The 19,380-nt window shown below is 46.8% G+C and overlaps 1 protein-coding gene across 1 annotated transcript in view; it reads left to right on the top strand.

Moving 5' to 3' along the window:
• The window catches only part of ITGAE (integrin subunit alpha E), a 771,961-nt gene that overhangs the window by 525,495 nt on the left and 227,086 nt on the right, over positions 1-19,380 (top strand). Inside the window, exon 21 of the mRNA XM_086955032.1 lies at positions 15,204-15,277. Within this exon, the coding sequence (XP_086811158.1) occupies positions 15,204-15,277 (74 nt within the window). The remainder of the gene's footprint in view (positions 1-15,203; positions 15,278-19,380) is intronic.

The following is a 19,380-nucleotide window of genomic DNA, read 5'->3' as shown; positions in this document are numbered from 1 at the left end:
GCCAGTGGCCTCAAACGGAAGAGGTGCCCACAGCCCACGTGCACCCTCGAGATCACCGGATCCCAGGTCACCACTCTGATTGACACAGGGTATCTAAAGGGGGGTTAGGTCTGTTATGTGGGCAGGGTAGGACGTGCAATAGTTTAAATGAACAAAGGTGCCCTGCCAACAGTTTTATAGGCTGCTGTTTAATTAAGCAGACTAAGCAACAATGCATTTAGTCATTGTACAATGCTTAACATTTTGCATTTATTCATATCAGTTATAGTGGAGTAGTGTGGCTCAATGATTAGAGCGGCAGACCCTGATGCAGAGGTCTAGCCCGGGACCAGGGTTCAATTTCCCGCCTCTGCGGGTCTTGGGCTCAAAATTCTACGGACCTGATAATTCTCGCCTCTGTGCCTATTCCAATCATGGAGTCCCACTCTGCAACTCTGGGCAATAGCTTGCTTAATCTCCACAACGGCCCCCACAACGCTAAGGATGCCTGGCCTCCACCTTGGGGGTGCCCAGGAGTGGACACCTCACAGGGAAAGCCAGGATGGGTTCCACAGTGGTATTCGTACAAGCGCCTTGAGACCCTTGTGGGTGAGTAGTGCGCTATACAAGTATCAATTTACATTTTACATTTACATATGCACTCATTTCAAATTTTACAAATAAGGCATTCCAAGATAACCATCTCAATGATTAGGTGAAATAGCTGTGACAAGTGAAATGTACAAATAAATGTGACTGTACAAATAAATGTGAAACACATGAAACAAGGTGAAACAAAACAAATTGCAATACATTAAAAAGAATACACCAGTACAACTCAAGGTTTTTGGTTATACATCATGCTCTCTGTAACATGCCCTTTACTTGGCTAAAGATTTTTTTTTTTTTTTTATTAAACAAAAAATACATTGTAATGTAAAAGAAATCAACTCTCAGGTGAGTGCATTCGGTTCCAAAGCATGAATTCATATCGACACAATACAGGATCAAATAGCAACGATCAGTACAAGGGTCAAGGGGATTCCTGTGCTCTTAAGTCTAATCTTGTCACGGGTGGCTCACAAATTTCTTCTTGGTGGCTATTCCACGCACCCTCAAACCTTCCCCCACTTCTGCGGGCAACCTCTGACCACATACACCGATCTCTCTCGGAACATGCACCAATCAAGATCTTCCGCCCATTAATTAATTTGGGGTGGCTGACTAGCCCCCCAGAGTTGAGCAATATTACATTTGGCCACCATATAGGCCGGAGTCACCCATTGTTTCTGGTACGCATTTAAGTCAGTTGGCTCCCACACATTCAGCAGACATCTCCGGGCCTCCGGTCGTATCTCCGCACCCAGAACGTCTCCCAACTCCTCGTGGACTTTTGTCTAATACATCTGGATTGCATCACAATGCCAAAGGATATGTATCAATGTACCGACTTCTCCACAACCTCTTCTACAAACTCCACTCTCAGCTCTCCCCATTCGCACCAGACGAGGCCCTGTTATGTAGGATCTATGCAATATCTTTAACTGCACCAACGGGAGTCGCATCTGGACAGCAACTACCTTAGGGGACGACACCGCCTCCGTCCAATCCTCATCGTCAAGTTCTAACCCATCTGCACTCCACTGAGCCCTAAGCCGCACCAATGGGTCCTCCGACTTGTTAACTAATTTCCTATAAATCAACAAGATGGTTTTCTCGGGAATATGACCTTCCAGCACACAGTCGTCAAGAGGAGAGGCCTCCGGAAGCTCCGTGCCCATTGGAACATGTGTGGTAAGGCATGTCTAAAATTCAGAAAACGAAAGTACTCGTTGTGGTGTAAACTATACTGCTTTGCAAGGGATTCAAATGTACGTACTGAGTCTTTCCCCCACACATCTTTAATCTGGGTAATCCCAATAAGATCCCATCTATCGAATCCCATAGTCCCCCACAAACTGCCCAACTTTTCAGAATTTAAGAGGGGGTGGCGAGTGTCAACCTGCCCTCCCACCCAAGACACCTGTTGGCTGTATGCCACACCTGTATCGCGTGCGTGGTCGGGCCAGTCAAGGGAAACCTCCCGGGTCTCGCGTACAAAGCTCGATCCAACATCCCGCCCAGTCCATAGCATATCCCGGATCTCCGGGGAGTCCATAAACAATATGGTTCAACGCAGCCAGCTGTGAGGTCAGATAATACTTCCTCAAATCTGGAAGTCCAATCCCGCCATCATACCACAGAAGGGTCAGTTTATTGAACGCAATTCGGGCCCCACCTTCTCAGAGGAGCTGTGTCTGAAGAGCCTCTATCTCTCTGAAGTATGCGGCCGGTACTAGGTCCATCGAGTTTTGCAAGGCATACAAGAACCGAGGCAAAGCCATCATCTTAAAGAGGACGGCCCTCCTGAGCAGGGAGAGTGGAAGAGCCTTCCAGGGCTCCACATCTTTCCTGCATCTATTCAGTGGAGAAGCCAGACTATTATCATACCGTAACTTCGGATCCAGTGTGATAAATATACCAAGATATTTTAACCCTGTCGTCTTGATATGAATAGGGCACGACGCGGGGATCACCAGTGGGTCTCCCACCAACACAAAGAGCACCGACTTTGCCCAAATAATGGCTAACCCAGAATAACTGCCAAAAACAACAAGCGCATCAAGAAAGTTGCGGAAGGATTCCTTGTGGTTAGTGAAATAAAGCAGAACGTCGTCCGCATACAGGGAGATCTTGTCTTCCCAGTCAGGTGTCCACCACAAACCCCATATCGATCTATCCCATCTAACCCAGGCTGCCAGTGGCTCCATAGCGAGTGCAAAGAGCAGTGGAAACAGTGGGCACCTCTGTCTGGTGCCCCTCACTAACCGAAAGTCACTGGACTTACAATTGTTGATGACCACTCTAGCCAGGGTGTTTGCATACAGCAAGCGTACCAAACCGATAAAGTCATCTCGGAAGCCCAGCTTTGCCAACACTGCAAACAGATACCTCCACTCCACCCTATCAAAGGCCATTGTGGCATCAAGAGATACCAGCACCATTGGCTCATGGATTTTTGAGGAGCCCCAGAGGACTCCGTGTAGCCTTTGCAAATTTAGCACTGTGCTACGGCGCGGCATAAACCCGGATTGATCCGGGTGGATCAGGGTTGTAAGCACTTTAATAAATCTAGTGGCCAGAAGTTTCGCAAGTATCTTGGGCTCCACGTTAAGAAGCGATATGGGCCTATAGGAGGAACATTGTGTCGGAGGCTTGCCTGCTTTGTGTATGACCACTATATTGGCCACCCGCTGATCATAGGGGAGTTCCCCTTTTTCTTTGCTTTCCATGACCATGGCACGGAGGTGGGGGGCAAGTTGATTTGGGTTCAACTTATACAACTCAATAGGTATCCCATTTGGCCCGTCGCCTTACCCGACCGTATCTGCCTAATTGCTTGTGCTACTTCATCATCTGATAATGCGGAATCAAGATATCTCCTGTCTTCCTCCGACAGAGGTGGAATAACTATATCCTTAATCATTTCGGTATTATCCATTTCCGTGAAGTCACCACCAGCCGTATAATCCTTCCGGTAGTAGTCAGAGAACTCATCTGCCACAGCCTGCGGCTCTGTGATCCTGCGGGACTCTAGCCCTTCCAGCTCAGGTACCAACCTAGACGCACATTCCCCATGTTCGAGCCATGCGATCAGTTTATCTGCTTTGTCGCCTTGTTCGAAGATACGGCTCTCGACGGCATTGTGCTGACCCACCGCTCTATCCCTGACAAGATTTTTATACTCCTCCTCCCGTAGTCGCAACAAATGGAGCCCTGCCTGTGTGTGTGACCTAGCTACCTTCCCCTCCAGAAGTATAACTTCCGCCTCTTTCTGTGCCACGTCCGCATGGCCTGCCCTCTTCTTCCCTGACACCAAAGACAGTACATCACCTCTAGCAACCGTTTTGTATGCTTCCCAGAATCTACCGACCCCGTGTTCTCCATTAAATAACGGTCTGGCATCTGGAGAATCTCCTTCTTAATAGCGGGGTCTTTTAACCGCCAGGCGCCAATGGGAGCCACTCTACCCACTGTCATTATTTCAAGAGCGAGGGAAAGCCATAACGGGGAGTGGTCAGAAATTCCCCGACCAAGATATCTCACTTCCTGGATCATGGATGCCATCGCCGCAGGAAGCAGCAAATGGTCCAGCCTAGACAGGCTGCCATAAGCAGCCGTGACATGGGTGTAGTGTGTCGACATCGTATTACGTACTCGCCAACTGTCCACCAGCCCCAGCGTGTCAAGAAATTCCTAGAGCCATTTCTGCGTCTGTCTGAGCTCCCGGGGTGGACTTCGATCGACCTCCCCATCAATTACTGAGTTAAAATCCCTACCTAAGAGTAGACCTCCAAGGGGCAGTGTAAAGAATATTGTACTCATATCCTGAAAGGTCTCAGTTGGGGGGCCAGGCAGTACATAAATGGATAGAAAGGTAATCGTCCGGCCCCCAACCTGTCCGGAGACACCGGCATATCTGCCCCTTTGGTCAATCCACATGGCCTGCACCGACAGGGGAAACAAGTTATTAACCAGGATACCGACACCTCTAGATCTGGTAGTGAATCCAGCGTGTACCACCAATTTATACCCTCCCTTGTGGAGGGCCATGCACGTATTCCCGACTAAATGCGTCTCTTGTAATAAAATCACATCTGGGGAATGTCGCCTGACAAGTTGACCAACCATCCCTCTCTTGATCTTGTCACCCAAGCCGTTCACATTCCAACTCAACACTCTCATCCCTGACCCTCGGCTATTCAGTGCCATGCAAAAGGCAAATCGCAACAATGTTATCACCTGAGTTCAATAAATAATAACAAAATAACCCCCAATCACACACCAACAAATACAACAACACATAAAGAAAAAACATTCCGAACTCTCCTACCCCCACCCTGCACCCCTGCTCCTGGCTTACGCCTGACCCCAACTTGCAGTGTGCCTGTTGCCCCACACTCTAAGTAACCGACTAACTAAAGATAGTAATGAGGAGGAAGACAGCTCTAAAGGACATCACCCCACCCCCGACCCCTCCAACCCTCAACTCCCTTTCAATAATGACACATATCTCTTAAAGTCATAATGAAAAGACACCCCGTGTACGTTCCCAGGGTCGCGCCCCTATTCCTGCTGTAGCACTTCACCCCCTCCATATTCCCCGATATCTCAGACTCTGGTCCAGGGTGCGCGTCTGACCAGTCTGAGGCACTTTCAGGATTCTCAAAAAAACACAATTTCCCATGAAGCTCAATCTGCAGTCGGGCTGGGAACATCATGGCGTACTTCACACCCCTCTTCCGGAGTCTCTTCTTGATGCCCAGGAAACCCCGGCGTTGTCTCTGGACTGCTTGTGCAAAATCAGCGGAAAAGGAGAGATTGGCATTTTCGAATTTCAGAGTGCCTCCCGACCTGGAGGCTTGCAGGATAGCGTCTCGTTCTCTGAAATTAAGTACTCTCGCAATCAGTGGACGTGGGGGAGCCCCCGGCCATGGCCTTCCGCCCGGGACTCTATGTGCCCTTTCAACTGTAAAGAAGTTACTCAATCCTTTGGGCTAAAGGTGTTTAAGAACAAGATCCTCCACAAATAAATCAGGGGCCCGGCCTTCTGCCTTTTTGGAAACTCCCACTATCCTGACGTTGTTTCCCTTCATAGTCGTCAAGCTTCTGGCTTGCAAGCTCCCCAGCCCTCCTGAGCACCCGCATCTCGAGCTGCAATGAGGCCACGTCGTCTGTCAGACTCGTTGTTTTGATGTCAAGGGACTAGACCTTCTCACTAGTTTTGGTGAGATCCGCATGGATGAGGTTGACTTCGATGGTTACAGTATCTAACTTGTGGTCGAGCGACTCCATTTTCTGTCCCAGGGATGCTCTAACGCCATCTATAGCTGCCATAACATCAAGAAGCGTTGGCTCTATCAGCGGGCCAGTCAGTTCCTTCCCTGAGTCTTGCACCTTCCTCAAGTCTTGCGGGGACCCTTTGGACGTCGTGTAGCGGTCCAGTTTGTTAGCCTGGACATAGCGAGAACCCTTGGAGGATCGGGATTGGGGATTCTCGGTTTCAGGTTTGGATGCCATCTTTAGTACACGGTCAGGACTCCCAACAGTACGCAGAGCATCCACCACCACACCAACCTGCACTGTAGATGTGCCCACAGCCCCAACCCCCCAGCACCCCAACTTTGTCGACCAGCTGGCCTCACCCCCCGCCCGCGACCAAACACCTCCAGACACCAACCGTTATCAAGACCGGCTAGTCCACGATCGCCACTGTTCACCTGCTGGTTCTCACTGCCCACTCACAGGCGTTCTGAGGGGGGGGGGGGCAGAGGGGGGCAGGATGCTGAGACAATAGTCCCGCGAGCGAGGCAATTAAAAAAATAGGCCTCAGAAACTTCCTTCAGGGGGTAGGCAGCTAATCTCGCCTCCGGGGCCACTGGGTCGTCCAGTAGTGCACCGCAGGTAACGGCGGGGCGACGTCTCCTAGGACCCCTCAACTTCCTCTGTGTCAGGGGTCATGCCTCTTAATCAGCCACCTCAGCCCTCGCTTCTCCTGTAGGAAGGGCGCCCTGGCCTCCACAATCACGACTCACAGCTGCGCCCCGGAGCCCCAGCCACCGCCGGATCAATCTCGCCCAACCATCCTGCAGGGCACCCCAGTGTCCGCTCTCGGTGTCCTCGCAGGCGGGCAAGGCCCGGGGGCCTCCGGGTCAGCCCGGACAATGCACCTCTTCACTCCGGTGCTGGTGGTGACAAAGCTTCAAGGGAACCGGCCACCTCCGGTCACGGCCACGGGAGTAACTGGATCCGCGGCTGGCCGTGCCACCCACTTGAGCCCCTGCCTCAGGGCGTCCGGAAGGCCCGACATCCTCACACGGGGCCCCCGCCCCCAACAGCATAACGGGACCGGAGCTGCCTCGGGGGGGGGGGTCTAAGGGCACCGCCACCCAGCGAGTGGGACCAGAGCCCCGGCCACCACTAACACGGCCCGTTTCAGAGCCTCAGTGCCCCAGCCGCCGCAGTCAGACCGCCTCCAATCAGCCCACAAGACGCCCCGGCGCCCGCAAACAATCTCCGCCTGGGCTGGTGCAGCCCAGAAGGGGCAGCCGGTCGTGCAAGTAGGTCCGCTTCCTTCCTTCCAGAAAATAAGCCGGGCGTAGCTCCGAGCATCGAGTCTCTTCAGGTCGCGGCCGCGGGTGTTGTTGAATTCGCGGCAGGCAGTGTCAACAACTCGAGCCCCTGGCTTAGGGCGTCCCGGAGGCCAGGAACTATTTGGTGCGGTGCTCCGGTCCACGATCTCGCCGCAGGACCAGAGATGCAGCAGGATGTTGCCACGGGGTTCCGCTGTCCGTTCAGCGAGACAGTGTGCCAGGATAGTTGCCGGATATTGGGGTGAGAGTTCCGTCCCGGCAGAGCTGTTCACCTACGCGGCCATCTTAGGCGCGCGCTTGTCTAAAAATTTAAACAGAGAAAGCATCCAGAGGTGAATATCTAGAATTCTGTGGGGATTTAGATGTTGACTGCACCCTCATCAGACATTGGGATTAATTCGTACACCTTTCTGGATCTAACGGAAATGCCGGTGCGTTTCCAATCCCATAACAATTTTTGGGATTTTCATCAGGGCTTATTGATACACGGTGTAATCTGTGAAGGGTAATAAGTCCAAGGAAATTTAGTTTACTATCTTTTGCCCTTTACCTATATTGGTAAACATTCTGGCACCCTGAATAATATGGTACCTGAAATTTTAGGGAGCATCCTTTTCATCTGACAAGTATAACAATTGAGCATCGGACGTGAAATGAAAATAAAGGATTGCTTTAGTTCAGGGTCCTTAAGTGGACCTTCTTTATTTACCAAAGCTGATTCAGGGCTAAAAATAGTTGCTTTCTTGTTTTACTGCTTCTATTTGTGTTGAATTATCTCTGTAGTAAATCAATTGGAGAGCGCCATCAGAAGTTGTTCTGAATAAATCAACTAATCAGCTCACTTTGTTTGTGAAAATCCTCGAGCAATTGTTATCTAGAATCAAACGGGAAAAAACATGTAACATTGTATCAGTTCCTTAAGTGTGCGATTTATCTGTTTGATTGGCACAGGAACATCAGTTAATGTAATGGGGTGCCAACAGTACAAACGCCTAAACCCAAGGCCTGCGCTGCTCCCATTGCATGTTAGGATCCTCACTTACGTCAGTCAAACACCACTACCCCTCCAGGGTAAAATGACAGTACAAGTCAAATCAGAAAATCCTGAAATCACTTTCCACGTGGTCGACAGGGAGGTCGACATCTTAGTAGGAATTCACACAGCTGAAGATCTCGCCTAGTCAAGTTTGCCAAGCATTCAAGACCCTACAGACAGGAGACATTCTAGACTTATTCCCATAGCTATTCCAAGGACTGGGAAGCATAAAAAGGGCCAGATAAAACTCCACATAGATAAGGCAGTGAAAACAGTGGCCTTGCAGCACCAACGCATACCCTTGCACCTCCGGCCACTTGTTGAACAAGCACACCATGACCTCGAAGAGCAAGGAGTCATAGAGAAGTTTACCGGCCCAATGTCGTAGGTCTCACCCATGGTGTTAGCGGAGAAGCCAAAGCAGCCAGGCAAGATCCGGCTATGCATCGACATGCGCCTGTCCAACCAGGCGATCAAGCGGGAAAGACACCTGACTCCAGCGGTCAATGACATCCTGGCTGACCTGAATAAGTCCTGCTGGTTCTCCAAACTGGACCTCAACGCAGGGTACCACCAGTTGAAGTTAGCTGATGTGAGCCGGTATATCACAACCTTCTCGACCCACATAGGCCTGCGTTGCTAAAAGCAGCTGACCTTTGGGATCTCGTCATCGGCAGAGATATTCTAAAACACTGTCCCAGAAATACTGTCAGGACTCCAAGGAGTATTGAATGTCAGCGACGGCATTCTAATACACTCAGAAACCGTAGAAGAGCACCATCGCCACCACATTGAGCCAAGAGAGGTTCAGGGTAGACCTGCGGAACTCACCGGCCATCCAGCAAGCTCCTGCCCCGACAACGGTGATGGATTAAACCCAGATCTGTTGACTGGGTGTGAGTGTTTGATTGATTCAGATGCTCTGCCGATCACCACCCCCTTTTGTACTGCTTTGTTCGCCATAAGTTGGCAGGGTATGCTCAGACGTTGAGTCCCTTGCTCACTTTGCCGCTGGATTCAAGCAAGCCTGGCTGAAGACGGCTGAAATGCCAGGAACCGGTCCTAGGAAGCTTGATTCCGGTCAAGGGAAGGCATGGCTTGGCAGTTCGGGCTGGACTGTTCCCATGAGGCACAGGGTCATACTGATTTGCATATGGCCATGTCTGAACTGGGATGACAGAGTGGGCTAAAGAGCGGTGATAAATTAAACCCAGATCTGTTGACTGGGTGTGAGTGTTTGATTGGTTCAGATGCTCCGTCCATCACCACCCCCTTTTGTACCGCCTGCCTCGACAACAGCATCAGAGACCAGAAGCTTCCTAGTCATGGCTACCTACTGCGGGCGGTTCATACCAAACCTGGCCACGCTGGCTGTACCGCTGCGTGCCCTAACAAAAAAGGACGCCAGATTAAAGCGGTGCTTCTGGAGAAGACCACCATGGCATACTTTGACACCAAACGCTGGACCGAGCTCCTAGTAGACACCAGCCCCATTGGTCTAGGAGCGCTCCTGACCCAAGAGACAGAACTAGAGAAGTGAGCCCAGCTTACCTTTACAAGTAAGGCCCTCACCCCAGTGGAGGCCTGCTACTCCCAGATTGAAAGCAAAGCGTTGGCGATCAAGTGGGCCTGCAATCACTTTCTCTTGTACATCAGGGGACACACTTTCAGGTTGGTGACTGACCACCAACCACTGGTCACGCTGCTTAGAGGGACCGCACCACAACTTATCCAAGGATTGAATGCTGGGCGATACAGTAGCAGCATTACCAAATGGAAAAAGTCTATCAAACAGGAGCAGAGAACCTGGCAGACTTTCTGTCACTGCACCCATTGGAGACAGTTGGAGAAGGGGGAGACCAAGAACTAAAGACGGAAGAATACGCCAAAATGGTGTCTCAATGGGCATGTCTGCAGACACTTACCAAAGACAAAATCAGAGCAGAAACCAGCACAGATGCCGTGATCATGAAAGTGCTGAACTCCATTCACAGATGCTTCTGTGAGAACTGCCTCAACGGTGCGAATGGCTGGAATGAAATGGACAAAGACCGGCTAAGAAAGTTTTGGAAAGTGCGGGTTGAGCTAAGCGTGGCTGCTGATGTGGTGATATTGAGATGATTCAGGGTCATCATCCCAGAGAGTCTCCAAGAGGGAGCTAGCGCTCTATCCCCTGAAGGGAATCAAGGCACCATGAGGATGAAATTGCAGATGAGAGAACAAGTGTGGTTCCCTGGGCTTGAAACCTCTGAAGATGCTCTCGTGAGAAACTGCAGGCCCTGCCAACTCACAAGCACCCAAGAGCATCCCGCACCGGTAATAACAAATGACCTGGTGATCCAGGCCACGGTTGCGAGTTAGTCTAGACTTTGGGAGCTTTCTAGATGCCAGAGTGACAGTTGTGATGATAGACAGCTACACAAAATACCCCATAGTCGAGGTATTTGCATCCACCTCTTTCGTTCACCTACAACCAGTCCTAGAGAAGTCCTTTGCGCTTTTTGGGTTGCCCCACTAAATCAAGAGCGATAACGGGCCCCTGTTCCAAGGGGCCGAGTTCAAGAACCTGTTGGAGTTTGGGGTTTGTCACCACCGCATCACTCCCCAATGGCCGCAAGCCAATGGTAAAGCTAAACGCTCCATGCAGACACTGAACAAAATCATACGAGTAGTAGTGTCCGAGCAGTCCAACCTGCACAGGTTCTTGCAGTACTCTTGCAGCACCCTGCAATGCGCAATCCAGATATTGTCCTGGTCCTTGATGTTGGCTGGACCCTGTCGGGACACCAACCCTTCAGCTGACAGCTGGGTCCCAGTAGCTTACGATATCACCGACACCCAAGCACGACGAACCGCAAACAATGAACGGGCCAGGGGGAGGAGAAGAGTGAAGACCTAGGTCATTGCACCAGGATGCACTGAACTATTCCGGAACCATCGCAGCAAAGGGAAGTTCTGCACAACTTACGAATCTTGACCATGGACTGTGAGGAAGACCAATGGTACCGCCATCCTCACTCAAAGAGGTGACGAAACAATCACCGAGAGGGTGTTTTCTAGACCTGCGGAGAGCGGGGGAGTAACAGACTAAAACCAAGTCATGGCAGACTTGTCCTCCTCCATGGTCACAGACACCGGGACAACCACTGCCAATGACAACACCAGCTCGTCATCAGGCAGTCTGCAGGAAAGTTAACGAAGCCGCCAACTAAGGTACAAACTGAGACCCAATCCAAGACCGAGCCAAAGACTCACAGACATTATGTGCTGATTTGTGCAATTAAGTTTGAACACTGACTTGGGACGGGAATTAGCGGTCTAGATTACATTGGGAGGTTAGCCCCGGACCTGCAGCCCACAAGGATTTACACACGTGTTATCACTCTCTAGCCAGGCGTGGCCAGAGAGCTTAAATAAACGGACGGAGGTCGTCTCGAGACTACCAGCCCAGACTGTTACTCTGTGTGGCTGCGTGCCTCTGATGTCCTCTCCCTGCTAGGCCAAAACCCTCCAAGACCAGTCACACTGGCCAGGAGCCGTCGCAGGGCAGTGTAAAACTGAAAAGACTCCAGATTAGGAAGATACGAGCATGGCACAACCATTTAAGCCATTGCTGTATTCCCCATGGCCCCCCAATTGCTAGTGACAGCAGGTGGGTCCAATACGTGTCCAAGGTTCCTTCTGTGAATGTTCGCTCAAGAATTTTGACCACGAGGTGAAGTACAAGACCTGAAATGTGTTTTTTTATCTGGATACCTAATTTGAGTTTTAAATCCCGCAGCCATGATCCTGCTATTTGTACATTAACTTTGTAGAAAAGTTGGATCTGGAACAATTCTCTTCGGGAAATGCATTCAGTACCGCTTTCGACAGCATCATTCCGTTGCTGGTCCTTCCATCTGGCAACAGGTTTTGAATTTTAGCACCAGTCTCACGTTCTGAAAACATTATTTTCTCTGTAAGTGTAATCCAAGTTCATTTTTGAATGCCATACTTTTGAATACCTAGATGTGTTTGAATTCTGTAGTATGTTATGGAAGGAACCCCCTGCTGTCTCTTCAATTCACTACCATCAGCAAGGGTGCCTAATTTACACTTCCACTCGCAGGGCACTATTTTAGAAAAGGCCAGCCCTGTGAATGCCGGCTCTATGTGCAGGCTCCATCTGCCTAAATCAGATGTGATAATCAAGCAGTCCCGCTGTAGACTCAAACCTTGTGCCATTAAGGACGAAAACAGTAAAGTTTCACCCCTTTGTGTTGCTTTTACTTCAAGGAGACCCTGCAGATTGTTTCAGTTATACCCTGGAGGTTTTACACAAAGTTCAAAGTTTTTCAACATGTTCTGGAAGAGGTACTACTGGAATTAAAATGATTAATTCTTCAAGGCCTGCTTCTGAGACTCCTGTTCATTTGTTTAAGTTGCAAGAGGTTTGCCTGAAATTCAGGTTTCAGACTACACTGAACAATTGGGGCATCTGAAATTTCAGTTCTGTTGATGACTATTGATTTTACTGTTTACATTTTGTGTTACAAGCATTGTTATTGTTGACTTTGCTATTATATTGTTTGTGTAAGTGCTGTGATCTTTTACTTATGATACCCTGAAGTTAGATTAGTTCCTGCCATTTGTTTGATCTGTCAAATCAAAATAAATACAAATAAAAAATATAACTTTTTGTAGTCTTCCTCGCAGTGCCTTAAACACCTTAGCCATGTGGGTCAGCAAGACCCTAGCATCACCAGTCTTGGAGCAAAATGCTGGAAGCAGAGATTGATTGAGAGCTGGGAATAATTGTGGCACGTTGGTAGAACATTTTCGACATAGGTGTCAGAGAAGGCTTCTTTCTTCTTAAGTTACTGCCAGAATCTCACCTTGTTTTAAATTAAGTATGATCTTTTGAAGGGTAAACCAGTCATCCACAGTATCCACAACAAGAGCACAGGTATCCCCTCTCAATTTCTCAACAGAATTATGCTCTTTATATCCTGCATACGTGTTTTGTAGCATGAAAACTATCTCAGATATTCTGATTTCTCTATGCACCAAAATTCAACAATGGTGCAGCCCTTGTCAGCTGATCAAGCCTCTACCTTCCAGCTTTACCTCTAGCCTTTCCAGTTCTGCATCCCTCTAGCTGAACAACATGATTCTATTGAGTCTATCTGGCATCTGCTGTGATTGAGGAAACCTGATATAGACTGCATTCAGGCCAGGATGTCTCACTTGGCAGACCCCAGAAGACTTCACACTCTACATCAAGGGTTTTATGGAGACATTCCTTTGATTAGTAGTTGTGAAGGAAGCTCCTATCAAGGAGTGAATTATGGGTGAGTGTTGGTGAAACAACCGTAACTGTACCACTAGCCAATTCGACCCAGGTTACCTTTTCACTAAAAATTCACTGTACATTTAGGGCCTCATTACGATGTCGGTCGGAAAGCCTCCGACTGTCAGTCGGATTCCCCTACACTGAGTCATAACTCGCCCCCCGGTTTCGGTGGAAATCCAACCCGCATATACCGATTAAGATGCTCGTGGTCGAAAGGGGAACATTCAGTCATTCCAAATCGGTTCCGACCAGCAATCGGTGAATCCAAGTCAGTCTGAGGCGTTCAGTGCAGTTCTACCGACAGCGTTTCCGACCGACCAGTTACGTTGTTGTATTCTGACAGCCTTTCCTACTCAGTCTGTCTGACTCAAAAAGGCTGCCGGAAACAGACTTTGGGGGCCCCTCCCAAGCACCTCTTCATCCTGAGGGGAAACATCCATTACAACGCAGTCATTGCAATGCACTACCTTTACAAACCAGCTGTTACAACTCAACTGCCTGTACATAGCATGCCGTTACAATGCCGCCACTACAACGCATTTCACTACAACGGATGCCATTACAACGCATACTATTACAACGCATGCCATTACAATGCATTATAAGGTAAGTTATGGAGATTTTTTTAATTTTAGGTTGGGAATAAGTTTTGGGGTACATGGGAATAGTCATTTTTACCCCAACGCTATCCAACACTTTCCCTACTGTTGCACTCACTGGTTTGCGAATAGTAATTTTTACCGCTACACTTTCCAACCCTTACCCTACTGTTACCCTAAAAGTATTATGTGTTGTAATTGTATGCATTGTAATGGTATGTGTTGTAAATGTAGTTTCTAAAAATGCGGTATAATGGTTGTAAAAGTATGCGTTGCAATGTAGCTGCGATGTAAAAACCACACTGTAAAAGCATATGTTGTAAATGTTTACATTCTAAAGTCATATATGCATCCTGAGTTCCGGTTTGGGGTCGAGGGGCTACCCAAGGGACCCTCCTGTAAAACCATGCACAGTGTGGCAGGCACCATAGGGTACCCGCCACTGGGTGCAAGGTTTTCCGCAGACACTGATTTTCCACATAGGAGCATGTGGTCGGAACATAGGCTCCTATAGAAGCCAATAGGAGTCCTTTTGAACAGTGTTAGAAAGCATCGCGATTGGCCGGGAGGAACCCAAGACAGCAAGTTGGTCAGGTACCGAATCCGAGACGGTGTCCACCCAACATCGTAATGAGGCCTTTAGTTTTAATAGCAGTTTCCAAGCAAACGTTACAGTTCAAAAATGCATTATCTTTCGGACAACAGGGCAACGGTCCTGCAATCAGCAATCACATTATGTGTTAGGGGCACAGGATTCTGCACAAAGGCAGTTGGTATACCAAATCAGCAATCTTGGAATTAAATAAATATTCTTTAAACAGAACACTAGTGGGTGGGCATAGTTATCAGGTTGCAACCACAAGAGAGGTCAAAATAACAGTTAACAAATGGAAAGAAATATGGAGAACACTGCAATTACCTGATTGCTTTTAAAAGCGATACATTATTACAGAAACTGAGTTGATTATCCACTTATGTGACAAATTAGGCATTTATCAATAATATTAGTAAAATAATAGGCTGACACAGTGTTGTTCACTCTTCGTGTTATTGTCTCCTTCCAGCTGCCCTATATGAAGGACTGTAATAATAAGGCAGTATGTGTTGCAGACCTCAGGCTGTCCACAGAATTCTCAGAGTAAGTGCTTATAACTTCTGATTGGGGTTTGCATGACTTGTTTTTATTTTGTGAGTTCAAAGGGATCAGCATACTTTGAAAAGCCTACATATCATCTATATATTTTCTTCTCCATGTGAAAAATGTTTCACATAGAGAAAAACAACAGCAGAGATAGTGATGGATTCTGGAGCGGTCAGAATTCCAATAGCCACTCCAACATAACCAACAGTAGGGTAAGCACTGAACTTTGAAGGAGTTAGATTTACTATTCTCACTCCAGCCTGACCAACACTAGAGAGATTGATTGATTTTGAAAGGGTTAGGTTCACTATTGCCATTCTGACATAAGCAAAACAAGGAAAAAAGTAGGATTTTGGAAGGGTGGAAACGACTATTCCAAAATTACATTTTAGAAAGCTCAGATGTAACATTGCATTCCCTAAATTAATAGAAAAGAAATTGCGCATATATATCTATGAGTAAAACAGAACTTACATTTTTAGATGCGCAAACCCAAATAGTGAATAACTGTCTGACGACCATATTATTCAGGAAACCTACGGCAGGCAACATGCTGTTACATGTATCCAGTGCATTTCCCACTCACCTTATCAACAGCATTTCATTATGTGAAATGCTGCACATAAGACATATATGTAGCAATGAGGATGATGCCGATAATATACAAACAAAATGCTGTAACCGCTTCTTAGCAAGAGGATACAAAGCCAAGGTAATTGAAGTGGCTATAACTAAATCTAGCGGTACAAAAACTTAACTAAACAAAAGGCGAGGTCAGACCTGCTACAATACAAGAAAAAGTCTGATGACAAAGTACAGGGGAACCAATCAGACTCATATTAGGTTTCTCCAAACAGGAAAAACAACTTCAAACTATCATCACACGAAACTGGCCTACTGTACGTGATGACCCCATTATAGGCAAATTACTACCTAATAATCCCTACATTTCTTTTAGAAAAACAACCAGTATGGGCAATGCATAGGTAAGAAGTAGCCGAGAAGTTCAGGGAAGAACAACAAGGTTGACAACAAGGAAAATATTTTTTAGATGCACAACATGCAAAGCATGTCAGCAGGGTGTTAACACCAGCACTTACAGCACTGCATTTGATGACAAAACACATAATATTACCCAGCATCTTACATGCAAGACTGAATATTCAGTATATGTGTAAGAATGCAGTTGCACCCTAAAATATATAGGTAGCACCAAGCTGGCAGTGCACAAAAGAATTTTGCAAAATATGAGGGCCATCACTAACAACAACGGCAGTTATCCGGTCGCTAGACATTTTAAAGAGTTCCATGATAGTGACCTCAGACATCTCAAATACTATGCTATAGAGTCGGCATCGCTCTACAAGAGAGGTGTGGATCCGGAAGGCAAATTAAGACACCTAGAAACCAGATACATTTTAGAATTTGACTCTAAGCATCCAGGAGGTCTTAACAACACAGAAGATTTGCACACCTATTTATGAATTTGAGATCCTTTAATGTTTATATTGTTGTGTTTTACAAAATCAGATTGTAATTTTAGTAGGTTTTTATCATCTTTTATGGGTTTTTATATGATTTTACAATTGTATGAATTTCGATGAAATTTTGATGTAAATTTTCTATTATGACTCAGGATTGACACACTGTTTGTACTTTACAAACTTGGAAGGGTCCATATCATCGGGTATAGATCTGTGATACATAATCAAATTGATATGTCTGACAATTATGTACAATAATTTCTGTCCTTAAAAGAGGAAACATATAGATACATTTTTATATCTGTGACCATGAGATCAAGACACATATTTTTATTTATATATATTTATATTAAGTATTTTGTGAATATATATATGAATTATCTTATGTATTTTAGCAGTAGGGGGTAGAACTAATAATATAAAGAATGAAGTCCCAGAACACTATTATATATTATCCGAAAACTTGCACCCCAAGCCGCTTGATCTCATTTGGTGATATTGTTTACATCCATCTGTTTACACATCCATTTATCCTGCCCCATCAGATCTGCATCCATAAGCATATTCCATTTAGACAATATTCATAACCCATCATTAATGGGACAATAAGGATATGCTTAACATTTACCTGATCATATAATTCAGTGAATCTATACACTTTAAATGAAAATCATAGTGTCGTCTTAGCAAAAACTATGTAGGCTGTGCGACAGTATAAAGCACATTGCACTTTTTCACATTGAACTTTAATTTGATAGGGCATCACAACACCTATTTAGTATATTTAGTTCATGCACTTTACAAATTCTTTGCATTACTTGAGTCAAATACTTTGCAGGATTGGAAGTTCAAAAAGCATTTAAGCATTTATCAGGTGAATACACTGTCCTTGCAGAGTCTAGGCTTCTTTACATATTTGAGCAATACAGTGACCTGTATGCAAATAATGCCAAATAATGTATTGCATTGTACAAATATTCATACAGACAATCATTTAAATGTTTACAATGCATCATTTAGAGTGATATGTTTACAATGCATATAATATGTTGTCTATGTCAATTGATGCAAATCTAGCACTAGCACTTTAATTTTACAATTCTCACAGTTTGAGCCGTGCCATGTGATCAAGGCCGTGGGACGGCCGAAGCGCGCCATGGCGGACTAGCTTGAATGAAAAGAATGAAAAATACTATGCACCGATTTGGGTCTACTCTCATTCTCTTTTCTGTAAGGAAATAACAAGTGAGGAAATACTATATATACATATATATATATATTCACTGAAAAAACCATAGGTTTCACACCAGTTATAGTTAGGTGGAAATTTTACTCGCATAAAAGCATTGAAATTCCCACGTTATAGTTAGTTGGACTCACTATAACTTGTGTGTGCAATGCACTTCTGATGACGTCACATATTACATCACTCATGACATGGTCAGTGACATCACTCATGACATCACTGATGACATCTCAAATGACATCACTGATGAAAACATCCTTGTGACAAAGTGGCAGACCTCCTATCAGCATGAAATAACCTTTGACACACACATTCAAAAATAGAAACTAACCTTTTCTTAAAAAGGAGAAACCAATACCAATTACAACAACTTATTAGGTAATTCCAACATCTACATACACATCCACTCATTCACCAACAGTTCTATATAGTCACTCATGCATGTACTTACTCATCATTCCGGTGTTGGGCGCTGATGAAGGCGCAAGCCGAAATACATTTGCCGCCACTGGAGCTGTTTTGGCAATTAAAGGCTGTCCTACCTGTTCCCCTTTGGGTTTCCGCTTCTTCTTTGTGAGGGAGGTGTGTGGAGACATTTTCTGCACCAGCCAGAGGCGCATTTTGGAAATCCCTGCCACGTTTTGGGACCGGACGGTAACTGGCTTGCTTCACGGCACTTTGGTTGTTTCAGTGATGGAATCTGTCCGGGACCCGCCCCGCTTGCTGGAGGACCTGAGCAGTTGAGGTTTCGCACCTCTGGTTGGGCAAAAAGCCCCTGTAACACGGACTTCCTGCACTGTTGGTTGTGGCAGTAAAAGGGGACTCGAGGAGAGACTTTGAAAGCACAGAACAGTTTTGCTTGTCTTCCCATTCTGCATTTTGCGGTTCGCATTTTACCAGCATTTAAAAACATTGGTTGTCCCTACATTGTTTCACCGACCCGAGTTGCTTGCACCATAAGGCATCCTGGGAGTTGCAGTTCGAAGGATCACGAACGTGCTGCAACAGGTGAGCTGCATTGCACGGGGGAGGAGCGGACTCACGTCATCTACTTCAATGGTAGCAGGGAAGAACTCACCAAGTTTACCATTCCGGTGTTGGGCGCTGACGAAGGCGCAAGCCGAAATGCATTTGCCGCCACTGGAGCTGTTTTGGCAATTAAAGGCTGTCCTACCTGTTCCCCTTTGGGTTTCCGCTTCTTCTTTGTGAGGGAGGTGTGTGGAGACATTTTCTGCGCCAGCCAGAGGCGCATTTTGGAAATCCCTGCCACGTTTTGGGACCGGACGGTAACTGGCTTGCTTTGCGGCACTTTGGTTGTTTCAGTGATGGAATCTGTCCGGGACCCGCCCCGCTTGCTGGAGGACCTGAGC

This window comes from Lissotriton vulgaris, chromosome 2_1, assembly GCF_964263255.1.
Source record: "Lissotriton vulgaris chromosome 2_1, aLisVul1.2, whole genome shotgun sequence".
In the NCBI taxonomy this organism is placed as follows: domain Eukaryota; kingdom Metazoa; phylum Chordata; class Amphibia; order Caudata; family Salamandridae; genus Lissotriton; species Lissotriton vulgaris.
The sequence above is the reverse complement of the archived record's forward strand: the minus strand, read 5'-3'. Positions and strand labels throughout refer to the sequence as shown.